The sequence below is a fragment of the Lepidochelys olivacea genome (genome assembly GCF_965140295.1).
Source record: "Lepidochelys olivacea isolate rLepOli2 genome assembly, chromosome: 2".
Lineage (NCBI taxonomy): Eukaryota > Metazoa > Chordata > Testudines > Cheloniidae > Lepidochelys > Lepidochelys olivacea.
Window position 1 is genome coordinate 167,658,049 of NC_140412.1, and position 24,128 is coordinate 167,682,176.

Consider the following 24,128-nt stretch of genomic DNA (forward strand, 5'->3'; position numbering starts at 1 on the left):
ACAATACAGACACACACAAAAATTCCCCCAGGAATAGAGAGTTAAAGAAACCCCTATGACAACCCAGTTCCTGTTTCTCTGTCCCCTTCTCCCCCACCGTCCCCCCCCCCCCAGCCTAGCCAGGAGGTCCAGAAACCTGCACCCCTACCCCCACAGAGCCCAACCTAGACACCCGCCTCTCTCTTTCCCCTCACCCCCAGAGCACAGGGATCCAGAGGGAGAAACAGTCTGATGCTCGGTCCCAGGCTTGCACAGAGTTTCCTGCGCACCGCCCTCTCCTTCCCTCAGGGCGTGCTAGGACCTGCAGCTGCCAGGAACCCTTTTGCTCCCTCCCCCTCCCCCTCCCCCCAGCAGTGTCTCTTAGGTGTGAACTGGGCTCTGTCGGGTCCAGCAACCCCTAATGGCAGCCAGCAGCACTGCAGCCCATTTCTGTGTAGGAAAGGAAATTCTGCCTGCACAACATTAATTTCTGCAAAATTCTGCATTGCGCAGTGGCATAGAATTCCCCCAGGAGTAATACTTTTTGGGGGCAGGGGCGAGGAGTTACACATAAAACGGGAAGAAATAGTTCGGACTCTGGGGTCAAGAGGATGAGAGAACAAACAGCACATGACATTAATCATGAGGTTTAGTGCACTACTGGAATTTGCTTAGATACTACAGTGATGAGCACAGTATGAGAACCTACTCATAATAGAGCTCTGCACTGTATCTGGATAACCAAGCTCCTTGCTTAGGCCTGGTCCTACAAAGAGCTTAGATAGTTTGGTAATTTTTCTCAAATAATTAATTCCATTTACTTCATGTTTTTTTGTAAGATTGGGGTCTTGCATCCTCTGGCTTCTCCACTGGAGCCTTCAGTTCTTCAGCCTATAGATCAGATGAGGAGGAACCTGTCTTTTCTTGCTCCCTTGCCTTTCCCTGGGTCTGTTGACAAGAAAACCCAGGTTAACATAAGCATTGCAATGTGACTGGTGGTTAACACAGGTAGGGCCCGATCCAAAGTCGTGTGGAGCATCTTCAACTTCCCTTGACTTCGGTGGATGATCAGCACTTCCTAAGATCTGGCCCATTGTGTTGTTGAAGCAATGTGTATATATACTGTTCGCAGTCTGTTTCCTATATAACATTTTGGTTTGTCAGTGCTTTCTCTCTGTATTTAAACAATGGATTTTGGTTACTGGATTTGATCCCAATTCAGCACAGCACTTAAACATTGCTTTCAGAGGAACTTACATGCCTGCTTCCTTAAAGTTAAGCAGGTGTTAAAGTGCTGTGTTTTAATTCGATTATTATTCAGCACATGGTCAAATGCTTTGCTGAGCTGGTGTCTTTGGCAATGGCAAACATCTGAAAAATGTTCTGGAGCTTATTTATTTATTTGGCATATACTGGGGGCTTGATTCTGATCTCACTTACACCAATTTATATAACTTCAGGGGAGTTACTTCTGATGTACGCTGGTGTAAGTGAGAAGAGAATTGGGCTCAAGGAATTTATCTGTGCATTTAAGCACAGAGCTGCACGAATGCTGACACAGTAAAGCAAGAAAGTAGAGGTGAACTTTAAAAGACATTGATTCTGTTCATTCTGCTGTTCATCATTCAGTTCATTCTCCTATCAGTAGGAGACACTTATATAACAACAAAATGGCATAAAAAGTAAATGTGTTGAAAGAGGTTAATTAAGTCAACAACAGAAACAGGAGAGACAACCCAAAAATTGAATTCAGATGTCTATTACAAAGGGCAATAGCAAAATGACTTTTTGCAGCCCAAGCTCAATAAACAAAAACAAAATGGCTTCTGGTAGATTCTCATAAGGACATAAGAGCTGCCATACTGGGTCAGACCATGATCCATCTTGCCCAGTATCCTGTCTCCAACGGTGGCCCATACCAGAGCTTCATGGAGAATATACAGAATAAGGCAATTATGGAGTGATCAACCCCTGTCTTTCACTCCCAAATTCTGGTAGTCAGAGATTTAGGGTCACCCCAAACATGGGGTTGCATCCCTGACCATCTTGGCTAGTAGCCATTGATGGACCTACCCTCCATGAACTTATCTAGTTCTTTTTAAAAACTCAGTTATACTTTTGGCCTTCACAATGTCACATGGCAATGAGTTCCACAAGTTAGTTGAGGAAACACTTTTTCACAATTGTTTGTATTAAACCTGCTAGCTGTTAATTTAATTGGGTGACTCTTGGCTTTTGTATTGTATAAAAGGGTAAATAACACTTCTCTATTCACTTTTCCCGCACCATTTTTGATTTTATAGACCTCTATCATATCCCCCTCCTTAGTTGTCTCTTTTCTAAACTGAAGAGTCCTAATTGTTTTAGTCTCTTGTCGTATGGAAGCAGTTCCATACCCTTAATCTTCTTTGTTGCCCTTCTCCCTTTTCCATTTCCACTGTATTCTTTTTTTGTGTCTCATTTTATGTCTCATTTTCTGAATGGTTCCTAACATGCTGTTAGCCTTTTTGACCACAGCTTCACACTGAACTGAAGTTTTCAGAGAACTATCTACGGTGACTCCCAGATCTCTTTCTTGGGTGATAACAGCTAATTTAGAACCCACTGAAACTCAGGCCTATTTTGGGGAAGTGCTGAGTGCCTATTAATTATAACTGCAGTTGAGGATTCTTGGCACTCAGCAGTACCCTGCAGTCTGACTCAAACACAGACAGCCAAATTCAGGCTTATATGATTTGCTGAACAGTTTTACTTGAAGCAGGACATTTTATTGTATTTTTAAAATAAGAGGGCCTCCCAGAAGGTAGCATTTTTCAAGGATGGATTTGAGTGAGAAGGATGACACCATTAGGGGCAGAAGGAAAGGGAAAGAGTTTCAAGAGTTTAGGGGCATGGAAGATGGCACAAAGGTGGAAGAGGAGAAGAGTATAAATTGAACATACAGGAAAGAGGCTTGGGAGGAGTGTAGGTAGTGGGTGAGGGAGTAAATGGAAACAGGGCAGATGTGGACAAGAACTAGTTGTACAGTGCCTGGGTGAGGATAAGAAGTTTGACAGGCAAAGGGAAGCCAGTGAAAGGATTTGAGAGTGGCTGGAGCAGGAAACTATTTTGTTGGTAATCTAAGCATAAGGACAAATTATTACTGGGATGTCACAGACTAGCAAATTGTGACTTAAAGTGAGGAGTAAGGAGAAGGAATAAACAAACTCCTAGGGTGAAATCCTGGGTCCACTGATGTCAATGGCAAAATTCCCACTGACTTCAATGCGGTCAGGATTCCACCTCTAAGGAACAAAGATCTTGTTGTCACACAAATATCATTGGTATTTATATAGGAAAAAAAAAAAGAAAAGAAGATGACAAGTGGAGAAAATATGAGGCCTGATTCTGATTTCACACTGATTTTAAACCATTGCATAACTTCATTAAAACCAGGGGCATTACTGTTGATTACACTGTTATATTTGAGAGAAAAATCAGGCTTACAATAAATACAATTAGAAATGTCTCCAAAGAGATTAGTTACCCCTTTTTCCTCCCCTCAGAATGAAAAATGGATGTTTAATAGAGCTTAATTGTATTTACCTTTAATTTCAATTCATATGTGTATACATTGTGTGCACAATACAGCCTGCTTTAAAATGACGCAGATATTCAAACAATTTCCATTTGGGCTCTCTCCTTTGTACAGACTTCACAGTGAAACCGAGCCATTTCTTTGTGACAAGCTTTATTAATCCTAATCTTTTGATCACCAGCACACTGAGACCCCACAGTGCAAAGATACTTTAATAAGAGACGTGGTTGTACCAGTCTGGTGCGTGGCTGTAGCTCTGCATGGGTTTTGTTCTTTTGGGGGTATGTGCTGCCCATCTACAATGAAACCAAAGGGGTTGAAATGAGAATGGATTTCAGAGTGACAATGCAAAAATAACCCCACCATTTTTCTCTTTCAATTAGTAGCAGAGATGAAGAAACGACTGCAGCTAAGAATGACAATGAGGACGTATTCATTGCTGCACGACTCCGACAGACTTTGACTGAACTGGATGAAGATTTAGAAGGTAGGGAACTGTGTAAGCTACAAAAGTAGTAAGGCACGACAAAAATATACAGAGTCAGTTTCTGCCCTGTGCATGTGCAGGGTTCTCATGGAAGTCACTGGGAGCTACACGTATATCTGTGAGCAAAATTTGGCCCACACTATACATTTCTGCTACTCCAACCCATATTGTTTTGCTGCTAGATCAAATCAGTATCCTTAGGCTGCTATTATCTATTTATCCAGATATTTATATGAACATCACTGTATATGAGTGCCTGCTACCAGAAAGGTAGTACTTTATGGGCCATATTTTCTGCTGGCATATTTTCACTGACTTCACTGGAAGTAGAGAATTTGGCACTATGTTTGTGATCAATGTGCTTTGTAGCAGGATCCTATCGTTTTACACTATACAAACTCCTTATATTTTGTCAGGATCAAATGGAGAAGGGAGGATGTTTTCTGTGTGATATTTCAACTGCATTACTACATGTAGTTTAAAGTTATAACTCTAAAATCCTGACCAGAATAGATTAAAAGAGACTAAATGTCATCGCAAAGAAATACCCTGCTTCCTAACCACCTGTGATAAATCAAAATATCACACCGTTTTGTTTGATGCAAAATTATGTGAACCTTTTTTTAAATCTCATAATTTTGCAGCATCTTAGAATGCAGTGGGCCTGATTAGGATCTCATTTATGGGAGTTTTATACCATTTCAAGTCCATTAAGTTGAGTGTAATCACTCTTGATTTACACCAAAGCAATTGAAAGAAGAAATAAACCCAATAGCTCCTTTCACAGTGAAATTGTTACATTCCTGGATGATGATGGGAGGTGGGATGGTAGAAAAGGAAATGTAAGTTCTGTGTCTTTGTTGGCTTGCTTGAGGTAGTCCCTCAGACAGATTGTTTTATTAACCAGGTTTGAAAATCATAATTGAGAGATGTTTGCCATTTTTCTGAAATGCTTCTCCTTTGGAGTATTGCAGTGAAGTGTTTGTCACTGAGACGTTAGTGACAGTTAAGGTATAAACAGTAGACTAAATTCTACCCTCAACTACACATATACGATTCCCATTGACCACATCCGGAGGTGTGCACGCACAATAGGCTGATGGTAATCATCAACCAGACAGTAAAATGTATGCAGATACTGCTTTTTCTTACAACAGGAACACGTATGGAAACTTGTGAACAGGTATGTCGTTAAGTTATGTAAGTGTGATCAAAATCCTGATTTGCTGATTTTTCTAAACCATCTTTGAGTAACTGACAGTGATGTTGCACATATCTGACCAATTTGTGAAAGTTTTTGTTTACATTTTTGCAGCAATGGAAGGTATACATTACGAAGCAGATAACGACTCTGTATCAAACCACACAAATGGGGCGTCCAGCCCGCATTTCAGCGATGCAGACACTGCTCAGGATGCTGCCTTTGGTGTTCCAGTAACAATCATAGATGAGATTCTGAATATTAACGCAGTAGGTCCAGCTGAAGATGAAGAGAATGCATTACTCCCTAATGCAGATGATGAAGATATCTCAGCTGATTCCATTAATTTAGGGAACTTTACAAATAATAACAGTGCAGGGTCTTTTGATAAGAAACATGTAGATGGTGGATCTCTGAATATATCCATGGACTTAATTCACCAGCAGTCCTCTGACGATGTATTTAAACCCCTGCCCATAGAACAGAGGCGAGAGATGTTTGAGTCTCTTACATCCTCGTTTGAAAAGAGAAATGAAAACAACCTGGGACTGGAAAACAGCTATAAACATGGTGTTAGTTCTGAGGAATGCAAACCCATGCTGATTTCTTCTCATCTCAAGCCTAAGACTCAAATCCACATAGCAAGAGAGAAAACAAATCAATATAATGAACAAAATAGTCAGGAGAGATTCCTGAACAAAGTGCACACAGAATTGGAATTCAAGCCCCCATCAACCAAAACAACTGAGGAGAAAGAAGATATCCTGTCACCACCTCTGTGGAGTCATCGTGCCCCTAGTTCCATAACAAGCTTTGAACCTAAAGTAGGTCTGACAACCTTTAAAGTTGTCCCTCCCAAACCTGAAATAAAATACTTCGATAGAGATAATTCCTTCTCCACTGGTGCCATTAAGATAGATGACCTAGGCAACCTGATGACTCCAAATGCTGGTAAGAAGAACACATCAGATATTTCTTCCAATGAAACTGATGAACCTCTTATTAGGAGAGTAAAGGAATTCTGGAGGTCAAACTCTACAGGAATACAATCTGACAAGTCTATAGAACGTAATTCTAAAAAGTCAATAGTCACTGTGAGCTCCAAACCCTTTAATTCAAAATCTGAAAGCAAACCTATCTCTCTAACAGATGCAAAACCAATACCGTCTCAACCAGTAACTTCAAATATGGCTGAAAGGCATTTTGAGCTCGAAAGAATCAATCCACCTGTGCCAGCCTCACAGTCTCAGGTAAACACATCAGTGTCCCCAACAATTAACAAGGACAAGACAGAGTTCCCATTTCTAAAGCCTTATAAAAGAACTTCAAGCCATTATGTTGCCTCTGCTATTGCAAAACGCCTCGATCCACTTATGTTTAAGACTGATTTGATAGAGAAGCATGATAAAGAGGAGAATAATCATGAAGAAAAATTGATAAAAATTGGAACAGAACCTCTCCCCAAAGGGTGCATTATTATGACCAAAAACAGCCCTATGGAAATAAAACCAGCAGAAAAGAGAGACTCTTATTCAAATATTTTTACTTGCAGTCACAAAGCATCAAATAGCAGGTTGACGCTTGGTGATAATTCTGCTGTGGAAAACAAAGCAGTGAACATCGGGTTACTGAATCAGACAACCCCTGTAGGTTTCTATAAACGGAGTATCAGTGTACCACTTACTAAATCCTCTTCAAAGGATAACAACACTACAGAAGGTGATCACAGTTTTAACAGCAAACACAGCATAGTTGATAAAAACACACATCCTTTGTCTGATCAGAAATGTGAGAAGATGGACCATACTAATTCTTCCTCATCGTTCACATCACCTGATCTCCCAACACCTACATCCTCTTCCAGCTCATTGTTGAGGCCCACTAAATGGCATCCTGCTAACAATATACAAACTAATTCTTCAAAAGCATTGTCAGAGCTAAATATTATGCCTGTAAATAACCACGTCATTTCTCAAAAGGATGAGAAGCCTGACAGTATAAATAAATCTGATGTCACTGTACAGACAGATATCTTTGGGCCAAAGAAGAAGTTTAAACCCATTGTCCAGAAACCAATTCCAAAAGATGCATCTCTGCACAGCACTTTAATGGAAGCCATTCAGACTGCAGGAGGAAAGGAAAAACTCCGAAAGGTAAAGTGGAGACTTCATTTAGGCCTTTGAAACTGGAGAAAGCCTGCATTCATTGGAGTAGACACCAGCCTGTTTTATAACTGGTACTCTTGTTCATGAGCTGTAGTACATGTAATATTTAAAACATTTATAATAGCAAAATTCAGAACCAGGCCACTGGTTATTCCGCACATACTGTATATTGTTATGGAATAGCATAGCCACTTGCACTAGTTAGAATAACCAGAGAAATACAGATATACAGTATAAAGAGAGAAGCAATTGAGGTTAACCTAAAATCCTAACCTGTATTCCTGAAAGTTATATAAACATCGGAATGTGCAGTATATAGGAAACATTTAGCTACACATCCATGAAAGATATACAGTTACTTTATATCATCAAGATTTATTATTTGTTAACTGCTAATACTGTGCTTGGCATTCTGCACAATACACAAAGCGCTTGATTCTGCATTCCTGAGCAAAATTTAACTCAGTGGGACCATTTGCTTAAGTAAGTAGTATGCATTATGAATATGGACTGCAGAATCAGGCCCAAAGGAAGCCAAGCTGCCTGGCCAACAGAACTTAAAGTATAGATATGTGCTTCGAACAATTTTAATAAAGTGTTTTCAAACTATCTTGAAGTAAATATCTAGTAACAACTTGATGGTGTCTATTTTGTTCATACTCTAGAGTTCAGACAGCATGATAAATGGAAGTCAGAAGAAATCCTCATATGCCGAGCCAGAGAATGAGCATTCAGCCCTGCTGGCAGCAATCAGAGGCCACAGTGGCACGTCAGGACTAAAAAAGGTGAAATAGATAAATAGGATCAGTGCTCTTCTCATTGGTTGTTCCTACTGAATGTGCTGGATGCACGGTGACCTAGAGTGATGCAAAGTAATGCAAAGTAATTTGTATTGCAACAAGAAGACCTTAGAAAAAATTATGACAACACAGGACATGTAATGTTTACGTTATGGGTCAAATTCTGCACACAGCTATGGAACTTCATTGACTTCACTAGAGTTGTACACTGGTAGCTGAGGGCTATGTGATGGTTACATTAAATCAAGGTAAACCCAAATTAGTTAAATATGGGACTGCACGCTCCAGATACTTAACCCAACAATCTTCAGCTCAGCATTTTCACAGGCTTAGGCATTATGGATAAGCTTTTCATTGTAGGAAAATGCAGTTTGCACCCCACCTAACTTATGGATCAACATACCCCAAGAATCTACCTACTGGACATATGTGCATGTAAATACTTGATTTCCACATGCACACTGTATTTATGGTCATTAGTTAGGTGCAATGAAAGTATACATGGAATTGTATGCGACTAACTAAAAATCTGACTTGTGTCCCCACAGCTAGATGACTCCTTCTGTTGGAAGAATTTATCTAACCATTAAGGCATCTCTTATTTTTAATAGCCAGAGTCTGAATTGCTCTAACACGAACCTTCACTCAGTTCACTGACCCAGCCAAGGAAGTGTATTGGGCAAGAATTGTCCCATCTCCCTGATGCAGTGACTCAAACCATTACCAACTATCCACACAGCTGGGGATCACTGGATGTCTACCAACCACATAACGTCCCTGTTCTTCCCTATGTTACTCCATTATCCTCAAAGCAACCGTAAATGCCTCATTACTCGTGGGGCAAATAGAATAGACAGCTTCCTCTGAGACTGACACCCCACAACACAGTATGTTACCAGAGGCAGTGAAAGAGCAGCCTGGCACACAGCCATTCCAGGACTGAGGAAGGCAAAGGCCACATCTGTGCACGCACACACTATTGAATTGCCCTGTGTACTGCTTGGGCATAGCTGAGAATCCATGTGAAGGAAGTTCTGAAAATAAATTGTTGTTGTATCATCAGAGAGATTCTTTCAAATTATTTTCTCCAGTAAAGAAGCGTGGCTTTTTGCATTATTTTTAAGGATATTTTTAGGAACCATCCATCACTTTTTCACACAATGTGGCCTGTACTAATTAATGCAGTGCATATGTATTGTAGCGGACAGAGTACAGAAATGGAGTACAAGTGCTCCCAAGGTCTTGTTCTTCTATTGTCTCCCTCTTTGGACTTAGATAATTCACATGCCACTCTCTGCCTCAATTTCCCCATCTATGAAATGGGGATAATAATATTTACTTTGTAGTCCCACATTTGTCCTGTGATGATAAATTTGTTAATGTTTGCCAAACACTTTGAGGATAAATAAATTCTTGACATTTATGACATTATCGTTCTTATTAATAGATATTAGGCATATTGTTAAAGACAAAAGGCTGTTGAAAAAAGCACAAGCAAGCCCCCCACCAGGTTGTTTATATTAGAACAGGCTTCTGCACATATAAATTCATGCAGCAATTTTAGGTTATGGAATTCCAAAGTAACTCTATTGGAAAAGCAGTCAGTCCATTTGCCCCATTTAGTTTCAAATAGTTTTCTCTGGTTTTATTTCTTTTTAATTTGGATGGAAACTGTATGTTTAAGAACAATTCTAAAGCGAAGGTAGGTTTAAGAGTGAAGATCCAAAGTTCTCTCTCTCCCTCTCTCTCTCTCTCTCTGTTGTCCATTATTACCACCACACGGCACAAATTACTATAAGTAAATGAGATTCCCTAGTGCCTACAGCTGCCCTAATACATTTTTTTGATTCCAAAATCCTTACAGTCATTCCCAAACTCACACCAAGTCCAACTGTCAGCCTTTTACCTTAAACACCAAGAAGAGTTACAGGATGCTAGAGTTCACAGAAAGTAAAGATTGAGTTTCTGAGACACAGTCAATGCCAAGTCCTTGGTCCTGGTAATCAGCCCAGTTGAGTGATGCGAGAGAGTAGTAACAGATGTTTAAACCAATGAGCAAACAAAAGTTTTATGTGTTTTATATCAGTTGAGCAAACTGAAATTGGGAGTGGTGAAATAAAAGTGTGCATTAAGTGTCAAGTAATTACAATTTAGTGTTATGCCAGATATTCACTAATCACATTCAACTGTCTCATTGGTAGATCTCATCATCGGCCTCTAAAGAGCTGCAGAGCTTTAGAAATGCGGAACTGTCCTTGCAAAATAAAGAAGCCTCTCAGGCAGAGCATCTTTGGATCCCCCCTCCACCTGTCCTGCCGCCACCACCACCACCTCCTTCCAGCCACAAGTCAATGACAGCTCCTAAACTTCCTGTCACTGCTACAAGTAACCCTGGGGAGGCAAGGGAGGCCCTAATGGAGGCCATTCGCTCTGGCACTGGAGCAGCAAGGTTAAGAAAGGTAAACGTGCTCGTCTATATTTTTAGCCTTTTCGCTGAAACAAGCTGAAGTTCAGTGCTGCCCTGGGAGCAGTTTGCAGGTTGTGCTACCTATGGGTTTTTTTTTTTTTCCGTTTTGCCAACTTAAAGAGATATGTACCATGTTTTCTTTAACTGCAGTGGAAAGATTCGTGCTGCATCTCAAGTCTTTGGACAGCTATTAGAGCACATCGCCTCACGTGTGGTTTTCTTCTTATAAGAATAAAATGTGCATACATAGTTTTCTTTTGAAGAGGAGTGTTAAGAGCGTTAATTTGAAAAAATCACAGAATTTGGATGACCTCTTCCATTATAGTCTGACAAATTAATTATAATTCCAGTTGACCTCTGAACAAACGGGACCTAGGTTAGCCAGAATTAGGCCCATCTACCTTTCCTCTAGCCCTTTCCAAAAAACTTGCACCTAATCAATTTTGGGATAAATGTTCACCTTTAATTCCAATAGCATATCATAGGTTTTGGGGCCCATGCTTTCGCTCAGTCAGCCACCCTTAAGGCTGACTGTGGATCAAATTGTGAGGCCTAATATTCTTGGCAGTGTCTCTTTATTGGTATGCCGATTTCTACTAATTCATTCCATATCTCTCCTAAATTGTGGTTCTACATAAACCTTGTGAAGAAAATGAAACTGAACCACCCAGTATATAACACAGCAATGCCACACAGCACACATGGTGATTTCCAGACTTTCATACTCTGGTATGAGTCAGGAATAACTCCTCTGAAGTCAATAGAATTATACCAGTACAAAGTTCATTTGAGATCAGTTTCTGGACCTGTGGGTTTCATTCTGTTTTTAGTTGTATGGATGCAACTCCCAATGGGCTAAATATTGCTCTGACTTACACTGGTGTATTTTGGAGTCACTTTATTAAACTCTTTGAGCCAGATTCTACTGTCAAACTGAGTTACTCCTGATTTACACAAATGATGGTGAGAACAGATTCAGGCCCATTGGCTTCAGTGGCTTTATTCCAGAATTCACTCAGTAACTGAAAATGGACTTTAGCCCATGGACTTTCGGGTATTTGCAAGCACAGATGGGGTTTTCCCACCTTGTGAGTCCACTGATGCAAACCATAAACACATAAATATGATTTAGCCTTGTCCATTTGCCCTTTATAAAACAAACTGAACAAATATTCTCAACCAATTGATACTATAGCTATAAAACATCTCATTTCTTATAAAGTACAACTCTTATAGAGTTATTACTCATTAAACAAACAAATAGTGTTTCAGGGAAAGTCTAAGGGTCCAACTTCAGCATGCTAAAATAAATCAATTTGTGCAGTTATTTTGCATGTGTAAAATTACATATAATATGCTCTCTTGAGTATGTATAAGGCACCTATCACTTTGGTGCAAACCATCTAACAACGTTATAAAGAAGCAAAAGACTTCAGAACAAATGGTGCTTTCTCTCTACATTCCACCAGGTTACAGAAAACTGTTGATTTAGATCTTCAAGTATATTTTATGTATTATTGTTTGTTTGTTTATCCATGCTATTCCTGAAGAAATGCTTTCTAGCAACAGTGAGTTTTACACATTGATGCAATCAGGATTGGGAGCAGTCTAAACTCTTCCAGCAGGGACTTCCACAGCCATGGTCCTGCTTCTGAATCCCAGCTCTTCCCAACATGTCTGATAGTCTAAACATAGATCCCTCCAGCTACATTATCCCTGTGGAGGTTAGCTGTCTTGCGGGGTGCAAGGGCTGTGGTGATCTCAGAAATAGTCAGGCCCCCATCCACTAAAGCTTTATAGATCAGGATCAGGACTTTGAAACCTGTTCTGAAGTGAATAGAGAGCCAGTGGAGTCCATGAAGGCAGACGCGATAAATTCATGTTGGCCCTTGTTGTTTAGAAGGCATGTAGCTAAGTACTATGGCAATTTCATCTTTGTCCTTGTGGTTGCATTCTGAGGGTAGAATGAGTTTCCTGTAGTTCTAACATGGAGGAGACCAAAGAGGACCTCGCCTATGGCTTTTGCCAAGATAAAAAAGGAGCAATTCCTTGTCCAATCAAAGATGGAAATAAGACATTCCTCACTGCTGTGACAGTCTTCATGACTGAGAATAATGATAAGTCCTGTGTGGCCCCAGAGCTCCACATCAGTTTGACAGTCTGACACCCCGTGCCCTTGATCATTGGCAACATTAGAGTATTGATAAATTCCTCATAGTGTTCCCCTGGTTTCTATAAATATTACTCCTGCCTTTCCTGGGTTAAGCTAGAGCCAGATGCTCATCTCTTTCTGGCATTAGGACACCTAAGCAGAGGCCGCATTGGTGGAGCGGGACACATGTTCTCTGCATATTGGTGGTAGATGAATCTGGGGCACCTCATAATTTCTCCAGACAGTCCCCTGTACAAATTAAAGTGGCGGAGAAAGGAATAGTGAGCCTTGCAGGGCTCTGCATCACAGCTCTCTTAGTTTTGTCTACTAGGAGTGAGTGCGTCCAACCGAATGCTGCTGCATTTGCCCCTACAGCTTCTGACACACATATCGTTAGCACTGTATGAATGATGATGTCAGAGGTCAGAGAGAGATCTAACAGTATTAGCAGAGAGGTTTGTTTTCAGTCCAGTGCCAGAAGGTTATACATCAACATTAGCCAGATTGTCTTCTGTTGTGCCCTCCTCTGGATCTAGAAGGTGAGGCACCCAGGATGTAAGCTGAGGATGAGTACTGCCGAAGGTGGGATGCCACCACCCATTCAATGTCCTCCAGAAAAAGGAAGGGCTGGAAAGTGGTCAGTAGTTGGATAGCACGAAGTGTAGATTTCTTCAGGATTCTGTTTGCTGATACTGTATCGTTTAGGGCACCTGGTGGCTTGCTGACTTTGAAGGAGACATTGATAATCCCAGTTATCATGGTGGGGCCAGGTGTTCATCACTAGACTTGTATGAGGAGTAGGGGGTTCAGATTTATAGCAGGTGGGCTGGAGCTTCTTTGAAGTGTCCAGGGCTTCTATTTGGGAGAATGGTTAAAATTCCATTAAGGCAGATGGGATGGGAGATGTTTCCTAGGTGGTATGCCTGTCTCAGTGAAACCCATTCTAATTTGGTTGACGTTATTTGCAAAGCAAGATGAGAATTATTCAGAATAGATAGGATTTAGGCTTTTGTGTTTATATATCTCTACATTGCATGGAGATAGGCACTCTGGCTTGATTAGCAGGTTCATAGCATGGAATAGTTCTGTTGGCCATTATTTGGCTGATTGTATGTTTGAGGGAGAGTCATGTTTTGCTTCCTTTATGGCTGCAGCATGAGCCTTGCTGGTGAGCCTTGAGTTGTTCATGGACAGCGGCTGTGAGCAGATTTTGTGCCTCAGGCACTACAAACTTCTGTTTTGCTTCATTTTGCATCATTCATCAGAGAACCACAGTGGCATGTGTGGAAGGCATGAGGGCAGGGCTCATTTTCGAACTCCTTTGTCAATGTTTTCTATTCGCTGTCGGTTACAGATTGTCAACAAGTAGTCTTTCAGTTGTGTGGATTTCTCTTCCATTGTCCTCTTGAAGTTTTCTGGAACCAAAAGTTTCTGATGCTGAAGTAATTTGGTTAGTGCATAGTTGGGAGAACCAGGAAATATCTCTATTATTTTTATGAATAACGTGCATGCATTTGTATTTTAATTTGTGATGGATTACTTGCCATGATGTTACACCAGATGGAGCTGTCTCAGGAACCAGGCAGGAAAGGCAACACAATGGCCCAGATAAGGAACATCCCAACAAACACTCAAACAATGGCCAAATTAATAGCTGTGAAGAGGCAACTCCTTGGCCCCAACCTGGGTTACACGGCTGTTTGCCAGGGCTGAGTTCCTACAGATCAAAAGACACTGATCATCTAAAAGAACTGCCCTATGGAAAGAGAGAGGGGAAATTATCAGCTGCTGCAGGTTGATACAGACTGACAGACAGTCGGGAGTCTGTCATAAGTAAGCTAGAACTTGGCCCCGAAGAGAAGAGGGGCACTAAGGCTGTCTTGAATACCTTGGGGCTTGAGGGGACAGCCAGTTGTAGGCAAGACATGTTGTTGTTTGTAATCCATTTATCTGAATGCTCTGCACCTCTTGGCAAATAAATCATACTTTGTTTTGAAGTGGCATTTGTGTCACTGCATACTGTTACTGTCCACAGACTCTCAAAGAGAAAAACTTTCAGGGGCCAGGTTTGTTGGGCCTGCTCTATATCATAGTTGGCAGCCAGGGGGATGTAACACAAAGACCCATTTTAAGAGTGGTTGGATCACAGGATCCCATCCCAGCGAGAAGTGGTGGCATGTGCCTATCACTTGAAAGGGGTGGGGACCAGGAACATAAAGAGAAGGTCGTTAGTTTCAGTATTAATGAAATAGTGGCCTATCCAGGAACATGGAGTGGTGTTCACACTTCCAAGGTCTGAGGCAAGCCATAGATAAGGCCTATCATGTATCCAGCTGCAGGTATGTTGCTGTGAGAAGTGCATGGTCACTATATTAGATAGTATATGTGAGTATGTAAGGGGGTTTTATGGGTTACCATAGCCTAGGGGCAATTAATCATCAACAGGAGCCCTTATCTGGTCTCCCTTTGCTTTGGCTGCAGTGGGTTTCAATGTCCTGGGTTCTTCACTACTAACAGACTGTGGACAAGAGCACATGAGCTATTTTAATTCCTGGCTTTCACCGAAAGCAGTGGTGCCTGGATAGTATTAGACAGAGCACTAAGGCAAGAGGCTGAATGAGGTGATATAGGGAAGAATAAAAGATTTACTGCCTGTCTAGGCCCAAATTCTCTGGTGATATTAAGGGACAAAACTCTACTAATGGAGCTGCATCCATTTAGCTCTTAGTTTCAATAGTGATATAATATATTGAAAATATTGTATCAAGTGGCTTTTATATCAGTTTGGCTGTATTCATTTCCTTTATGTTTACTTTCATTTCCTTTTATCTCAGAAATAGTATGAGAATATATGGGTCAGATTTCTGAAATTATGTAAACCTCTGCATCTGTATATATGTGTAATTTCCACATGGATTTACCATCATTATACAAGGAATCACAGTTACTCCATATGCGAATGACCAGTTATACATCTAGCTGCAGGAACAATTGCAGCCAATGTCTGCCCTATAAAATGGAAATATAGGATGGACCCGATTCTCCTTTCAGTTACACAGTTGCAACTACCACTGGGCAAATTTTATTCTAACATCTATACAAATCACATTGTTTTAGTGGGAGTTACACCCATGCATTTTATATTAGCTAGTGCTGGGGGGGCGGGGGTGAATTGCATATCTGGAGAGTGGAGTTTTATCAAATGGGACAAATTAAATTCTTAATAGTGTGCTGGCTCTTTAGCACAGAAGTGGGGCAGAAGTTTCCCTCAAAAGCATTTGGCCGAGCTCTGGTACACAGGTGGTTAAATGAGCCAGACAGTGATCAGACCATCCCCTTCATACTTAGAAGCATTCAGTTGCACACTGTTACTTTGTGTGAATGTGAAGAGACAAAAATAAATTTCAACTCCTCTTCTAGCTAATAAATCATGCAGACTACTCAGCCTAATTTTTCAAGGAACCATGCTTCTGCCATGGCCTTTATGGTCAAGAAAGCAAAAGGTTTAAAACGATCAAAAATTTGCTGATCTTTCATGTGATCCTAAAATCCTCTCCCCTCCTGAGTGAGTCAAAGCCCAGTGGCTTTTCAAGTTCTTCTTCTCATTCTGGCCTTGACTCAGGAAAGCATCCCTATTTTGGAAGGACACTTAAGCATGTGCACTTAAGCACGTGCTTAAAGTTAAGCTTAAATTAAGCACATGTTTAGGTGTTTTCATGAATGGGGGTGAAGTTAAGTATGTGTTTAAGTGCTTTCCTGAATCCGGGCCTTTGGGTTTCCCCCTCCTCTCACCAGGGAACACGCACACAAAAACAAACCACCAGGTAATTTATATGTCCAATCACATAATAGAGAGAAATTTTGATCTGTCTGTCCATAGACAGTCTGCAAGGAGGAAAAGACACTAAATTCACTGATTTCAGAGTAGCAGCCGTGTTAGTCCGTATCCGCAAAAAGAAAAGGAGGACTTGTGGCACCTTAGAGATTAACAAATCTATTTGAGCATAAGTTTTCGTGAGCTACAGTGCAAATTATTCTCTAATAAAGACTGGTGATATAAAAATAACAATAAAATGACCCACAAGAGAATGTTTGGCTCGTAATGTCAGCAGTTGAAGGGTTAACAACATATTGAATGATCATGTGCTTTTCTTTTATTATAGGTCCCTCTCCTAGTTTGAATCAGGTCTAAAGAACAGGTAATTGGAAAATCTAACTTCACACACACACATAATCATGATTCAAGGACTGAAGTGGCAAAGAACATCAAGAAGTTTAGTTTATTCTCCTGTCTACAGGCCAAAATAAGTTGCAATTGAATGTACCTGCATAATGGTTCTAAGGGGAAAATATGATGCTTTGCTGCACAGTTTCCGTGCCAAGGACCCTGTGTTTTGCCTCTAAATATTTAAGATTGCCAGTAAACTATTGTTGGCAGGTTAATAAAAATATAAACACTGTGTGATCCTGCATTAACACTTAATTGTGTATACGGGGAAAATTAAGATTTTTGCTATCTGTGTGAACAATAACATTCATTCAGTCTTAAGTTATTTAAAATATGCAAATGTTTCAGACAATTTACTTGTTTCTTACTCTTTGATTTGGACAAAATAACTAGAACCAATAAGGAAAAAAGCAAGTAGAATAAAGATCCATCAGTATTAATCACAAGAAAAAAGTTATGGCAGATTCTGAAATGCCTAAATTGCCATATGCTGTTATGTTATATACTTAGGTGAGTTTTATATCTCTAGAATTCTCACTAAGCAGGTAATCAACAGTGAACATGAGATATACTGAACCCATTCATGACACTGTGAAAGTGTTGTGAGATGTGAAATAAAAGGGACCTTTACTTACTTAAAGCCTTCACAGTCTCTGTTGTAACGTTTCAAAACACTGCTTAATCTTTCAGGATCTAGGACTCATTCCTGCCCTCTGAAATGAAGGTGTGTCCGCTCACATACGTCAGAGCTGGACCAAGTCTATAGGTCAGATCCTGAGCTGGTGTAAATTTCACATAATCTGGCCCCTTGTTTCTAATTCATCCGGGCTGTAGCATTGTCTCACAATTATTTATAGCAGCTTATTTTACAAATATTAACTACTTTGGTAGTTGACATATATTTTAAAAATATTTCATTAAATTGAAATGATAACTTAAGAAGGACAGATCAGTCAACAGTTTTTCATATTTACTATATTGTAATGAATCTGAGGAAGTGAGAGTTCGTATATTTTAATTTTTTTAAGAATCATTTTAGCACTATACGCAGCCCAGAATGGAAATATTTGTGGGGGGGAGGTCAGAGCTGGAATTTAAAAACATAGCTGTGTAATGTTGCTAATGTTAAAAAAGAGAAGAACTGTTTAGCCATCTGTACTTAATATGACTGTATATTATATATTGTAAAATATTCATCTGTTAGTGCCACAATTAAAAAATTTGTACAAGATTTGCAAGAATCTTTGCCTTGCTCTTTACAGTTACAGAACAAACTGGGAACTCGAGAGGGATGAAAAGGTAATACGGCAGCATGTCGTGTTTCCGTTCTCAGAGTCTTCAAGTAAACTGTTTCAAACCAGAAAAAGGCTCATGACTGATCTGATGGGAAACTGACAAATGGAACCAAGGAACCAAATTGATATAAATCCTGATATTAATGCAACACTTATGGAGAAAGATTATCTCCTCATTATGGAATTATGTATAGTCACAAAGCCACATGCTGTTTTATAACCCATGATAATCAGTTAAGATCACCGTTTCGTGTGAGCTGGTTGGCCTACTTACATAGTGGTCATCTTGGCCCTAGAATCTTATCAATTTATCCTACAGCAGAAAACTAGAGGTACCACCATAAAAATGGATTTACACACATAGGACCTAATCCTGACAATTGTTACTCAAAGTAGTAATTCTTACTCGTATGAAGACTTACTGAAGACAAGTGAAGCTCCTATAGATAAGGACAGGTTTCAGAGTAACAGCCGTGTTAGTCTGTATTCGCAAAAAGAAAAGGAGGACTTGTGGCACCTTAGAGACTAACCAATTTATTTGAGCATAAGCTTTCGTGAGCTACAGCATCCGATGAAGTGAGCTGTAGCTCACGAAAGCTTATGCTCAAATAAATTGGTTAGTCTCTAAGGTGCCACAAGTCCTCCTTTTCTTTTTATAGATAAGGAGTTGCAAGACTGGGCTCATAGGAATATATTGTTCTCTTGATAATGAGAATGAAACTCCTTAGCGCTCACCGATTCTGTACCACTTGGTGCTTATGTGACTAGTCCTACTGAATTCAATGAGACTACATGCATGAGTAGATTCTACTCTGCGGAGTAAGGGCTGCAAAATTGGATCCCAGGAGGATGATATACTGTATATTATGTCTTAAGATTCAAGCCATACAACTGTTCTCAGCCATGAGACTGGCACTAATGACACAGAGCTAAATTTTTTAAAAGGTACCCTTGGAAAAACCTCCAATTATCAAAATCCAAAGCATAAAGCAATTATAAAAGTAAGAACATCTGTGGTACAAAGTGTCAAATTCACTGTGACACAGAAAAGATGATCAGAAGTCCACTTCAGGGGTCACAGAGCAAGGTAAAGCTGCCTTGAGGCCAATGGGAAGGCCAAGTTCTTCCACCATCATTGCTGGAAAATGAGTACACTATTTCTGTTCCCCTCTTCACTACAACCACAGCTTCTACTTACATGAGGAGCCAAATTCTGGTGGCTGCCTGGAAATAGGCCATAATGAACCCAACAAATGGGAGAGTTAATTTGCACTTATATTCCAGCCAATACTAACTAAATGTGTAGCCCCCTTTTACAATCTCTTCCCACTAAAAGTAGGATTAATATCTGTGGGGCACTGTCCCTAGATACCATGACCAGATAAGGGAGCATACACGCATAACCCTGTGGAAGATACCCACTTACCTCTACGTTAGTCCCTGTAGTGTCACTACATGGCTCCTGTTGTGGAAAGTCAGCAGAGTGGGTGCTCTCCTGGAAGGGCCAAAATACGAACCATCAACTTCTCCATCATACATCTGCTGGCCAAGGTTTTTCTAGCATGCGCTTAACCAGAATTTGGCCTAAGGAGAGGAGCAGCACGTGGCCGGTGGTGAAGAAAAGAACATGAAAAATATTCATTGCTAGCAAGGAATTTATTTTGAATATGCATACTTAATGTGTATGATCAGGGAGGCAGGAAGGTTTTTCATCAACTGATTCTTCCACCTCTCATTGAACTGTGTACAGACTTATTCACCTCATATCAATTTTACAAGGCAATTCCATGGGGCCTGATTACTACCCCTCCCACTCTCTGCATCCCCTGCCCTGCCGTCATCACTTATACCTGTTCAAAGAGGGAGTGAAAACGCTACCACCAGCATAAGGGAATGGAGAATTCAGATACGATAGTGTCTACACTTTGCATAGGTGTAAGTGACGACACCAGGTGTAAAGTAGGAGAGAATCGGATCCCAAGTCTACAACAGAGAATGTGCTGGTTTCATTCACTTTTTATATGGTTTTATAACTATTTCTTCAGCTCAGAATATCACTTGATCATGAAAAGAGTTCTTAATGGTGATTTTCCATTTTTAATTTTAAATGATACTGGTTAGATGCACAAGATATTTGACTTAGGTAATATAGCTTTGTTTTTTCTAGGATTCTTTTTTTCCATGTTCAGCAGCAGGCTGCAAATATTGGCTACACAGCATTGGACAAATATATCTTTTGAAGTGCACATCAATCGCCTGGGTTTCAAGCAGGGAAGAAGAATTCACCTTCCTCACCCCACAGATGTGATTTGCACACTTTACACCACATTGATCAAAGGCAAAAATGTGGCCAGCATCAGCTTGTCACCGCAACACAGATGAATTTTCAAGCATAGGAAATAGAAGCACCTACCACAGGCAGTTCATGTGCTAATCTTTCTAGAACAGAATGAAATATGCCCCTAACTCCTTTAGAGTTAAACACATGCTTATCAATTGAATGCAAAAAATAACAAAAATAATTAATAATCGGGACAACATTTTGCCTGCAGTGGATGTTCGTCTGAATGACTGTATAAAGAGTAAGACCTCAGGGTTTGCCCCTTTAAGAATGGGTTTCTGCAACAACATTAAGTTAAACAAATTGCATGTGCATAGGTTATTTATTAATATAATAAGGACCAAAACTTGCTCACCTTACTCACAGAAAAATATCCATTGATTTTTTCAATACGTGATTATTTGCACCAGGATGATTTGCCTCTCATGCTTTAAGGTTTTTAACAGCATAATATACAATTAATTTTTATTCCTATTGTTCTTGGTTAATATATTTTTGTTATATATGTGTGTATGTTGCTAAGTGTAGACCATCACATATACGTGTACAATGTGCTTAAATTGACGTTGCTATTAGCAGCCTTAATTTTTGCATTTCTTGATTTTAAAAAAACCCACTGTATAACACTAATGTTGCCTTAACAATGTTTGCATTTAATATCTTCTTTTTAAAAGAAAACTGAAGAAAAAGAGAATGGTTAGGGTCCGACTGTGAATGATCACAACTAGGCTCAGAAGTTCTCACTTCACTGCAGTAAATAGAATTGTGAATACCCATCACTGCTGCAGTCTTCATTTGGCTGGAGAAGGTTACTGTGTGTCTCACTTCTCAGCAAAGTGCATCCGTTTACGCTGGCATGACCGTACCTTCCTAAAGAGGAAAAAAAGGTATTATTTTTTATCAACTGAATATTATTTACTATTTATTTAAGCACTGACAAGGTACTGGATGCTGTTTATGTCACAGAAGTTATGCTCCCTATATCCATCTACCAATTTTTATGGTTTCACAACAACATTTTCCTCCTATTTTAAATATTTTTCTCACCAATTGCAATGTGAAAGACTGGCAAAAACAAAGAGAATTGCCTGTTTATAAAGAGAAAACCGTGAAACTCTTTATTCATAAAAGTCGTTTGTGAAGCTACAAAAATTGGCAGGGAAACACAGGAGCAGACATAATACCTGAAACTTCTTTTCCCTCCTAACTGACTAGATTTCAAGTTGATGGTGTCACTTTAAGGAAGTCGTTGTTGTTTGGAACGGTTTTTCTGTGCGTACTGCAATGGGAAATTGTACGATGAGCCTCATGCAAATTGTTGCTGCAGCAGCTACTGTACCTATCAGGCTGGCAGGCAGCAATATGGGTGTCAGAAAAGAAATCTTACCAGAGGCTTTTACTGAGCATGTTCAGCAAAACATCAATTGCTTATACCATCTTTTATCTTGTGTTTTGTTGTTAACCTTCGCTTATTACAAAACCTAGCAAAAGGCCTCATTAAGGATATTTAGAAGCAAATTTTCAAGTTTGAAACTTTAGCTAAGTCTAACTCTTTTTGAGCAAAAAAGAGTGGTTACAAATATTTAATGGCGAAAGTGTGTATTTTTCGCTCAAGAAATTCAAGAAAAGCCTTCAGCCACGGACAAATCACAGGATGTTTCATCCCCCAAAGAAAACGTTTCATGAAGTTATGTATAGCTAAGAACAGGAGATTATCATGGAAACCTTTTTGCAAATTTAACTGTAGCTTCTGAACCTGGCAAAATAGGAACCAGTAAGAAATCAGGGCATATGTACTCACAATGATTACTGAAACACTGGTAGAGGCAGAGTCAAATCCAGCTCCAGAAATTGCCATAGTCTTCAGCCAAATCTGAAGGCAGCAGGTTGCCTCGAAATTCCAGCTTCTTTTTTCTCCTGTTTTTTCTCCTGGCCTCTGTTTGATTTGTATGGGTTGAATTAAAAAGCTTACATATGCCACATCTCTTTTCTGACCTTTTTATGCTTCTGATACTGTTATGCCCACAGTCCTGAAAAGTTTCTATTTAGACAAACTATGATGCTGGTGCTGTTGCACGTGATTGGGGGAAATGGACGCTGTTCAGGTGCCAACAACTGCTAGGTGCTTTAAGACCCAGGAGCTGTGAGAGAGAAAAACCTAGCAAAAGAACAAGATTGTGGGACATCATCTTATTCACCATTGTCACCCACACTTCCTGTAATATGAATGCAGTGGACACAGGGCAAATATGAATGGGATTTGTTTTACATTGGTCATAATGTGCCAGGTCAAAGAAAAAGGAGTCTTCCAAAAAGCAGGTTTGGGTCTGCGCTTTCCTGAGATTCGAGTCCAGGACTGGGAGTCAAGACTCTTGGCTTCTGTTCTTGGCATCACCACGGACTTTGTTGTATCACTTGTTTTCCCTCTCACTTGTCAGCCATTTTGAATCCGTATACGTGGTATGATTCAGACAGCCACTGTACATGCAGAGAGCAAGTATGTACACTGTGACTGGGAACAGCGGCCCATATAGCCAAAGCAGGGGGAGGGATTACTGAGGATGATTCTGACGTTGGGGTATGACAGAGGAAGTGAACTAGGTGGCTTGGGGGGCTCAGCAGTCTGCACTTTGCTTAGGAGGTGGAGAGAAGGATAATGGTAGAGGTCAGGGGAGGGAAGGATGTTTCTGTCCACACGTGAGGCTATATCTGCCCTTTTACAAATGCTGATGCTGACATTCATAAGAACCAGGAAACAGGGAAAACTCTTCTCCCCGCCCGCCAGCCTGTAAAATGAACCTCCATTAGTACATGTTACACTGCAAAGTTCTATGCAGAGGATTCCTCCTGCCTAACCAGTTTGGCTACCAACTCTGCAGCTACATCTGGATCCAGGGATTCCTCCGAGAGATCCAGAGACTCCAGAAAGATGCCAAGCATCTCCCTGGTTAGTACGTCATCCTTCTGATCTGCCTGATTCATGGAGTGGTGTCCTCCGTAACCCTGACCTCAGCAGTGCATGTGCCTCTAGGCTGGCCAGTACTGGGTTTCCTGCACATGCCAGTTCGGAGGTTTCAGTCCATTTTGTCAAAGGACAGTCACGTTTTTCCTCCTGGCACCAGACCCATTCTTATTGTCCCAAGCCTTCAGATGAGAATTCAAGTGGGCAATTGTCCATGGCAGTGTTCAGATGGAAGGTGCTATAGAAAGTCATCATTTTTATTTCTGTATTAATCTTTTAGCAACAGTTATGCCACCCCGTGTAAGAGCACTGCTTTGCTGCTGCTCCGGTCAGTGTTCATGTGCAATTTCTTTCTAAGCCCCAGATCTATAAGTTAAAGCTTCCTACCTGTGGTATTTCATAGAATTTCTCAAGGTGTCATTCATGAACCAGAGCTGTTCTCTCATTCCTGGAGCTTTTGATTCTCTTTTCTCA

The 24,128-nt window shown here is 40.4% G+C and overlaps 1 protein-coding gene across 3 annotated transcripts in view; it reads left to right on the forward strand.

Moving 5' to 3' along the window:
* Nucleotides 1-18,287, forward strand: part of COBL (cordon-bleu WH2 repeat protein) — a 171,415-nt gene extending 153,128 nt beyond the window's left edge. For all 3 annotated transcript variants that reach the window (XM_084620008.1, XM_084620009.1, XM_084620007.1), the window contains 5 exons: nt 3,940-4,043; nt 5,359-7,397; nt 8,075-8,194; nt 10,411-10,668; nt 16,992-18,287. In XM_084620008.1, the coding sequence (XP_084476134.1) occupies nt 3,940-4,043; nt 5,359-7,397; nt 8,075-8,194; nt 10,411-10,668; nt 16,992-17,009 (2,539 nt within the window). In that variant the 3' untranslated portion in view covers nt 17,010-18,287. The remainder of the gene's footprint in view (nt 1-3,939; nt 4,044-5,358; nt 7,398-8,074; nt 8,195-10,410; nt 10,669-16,991) is intronic.
* Nucleotides 18,288-24,128: the final 5,841 nt, after the last annotated feature.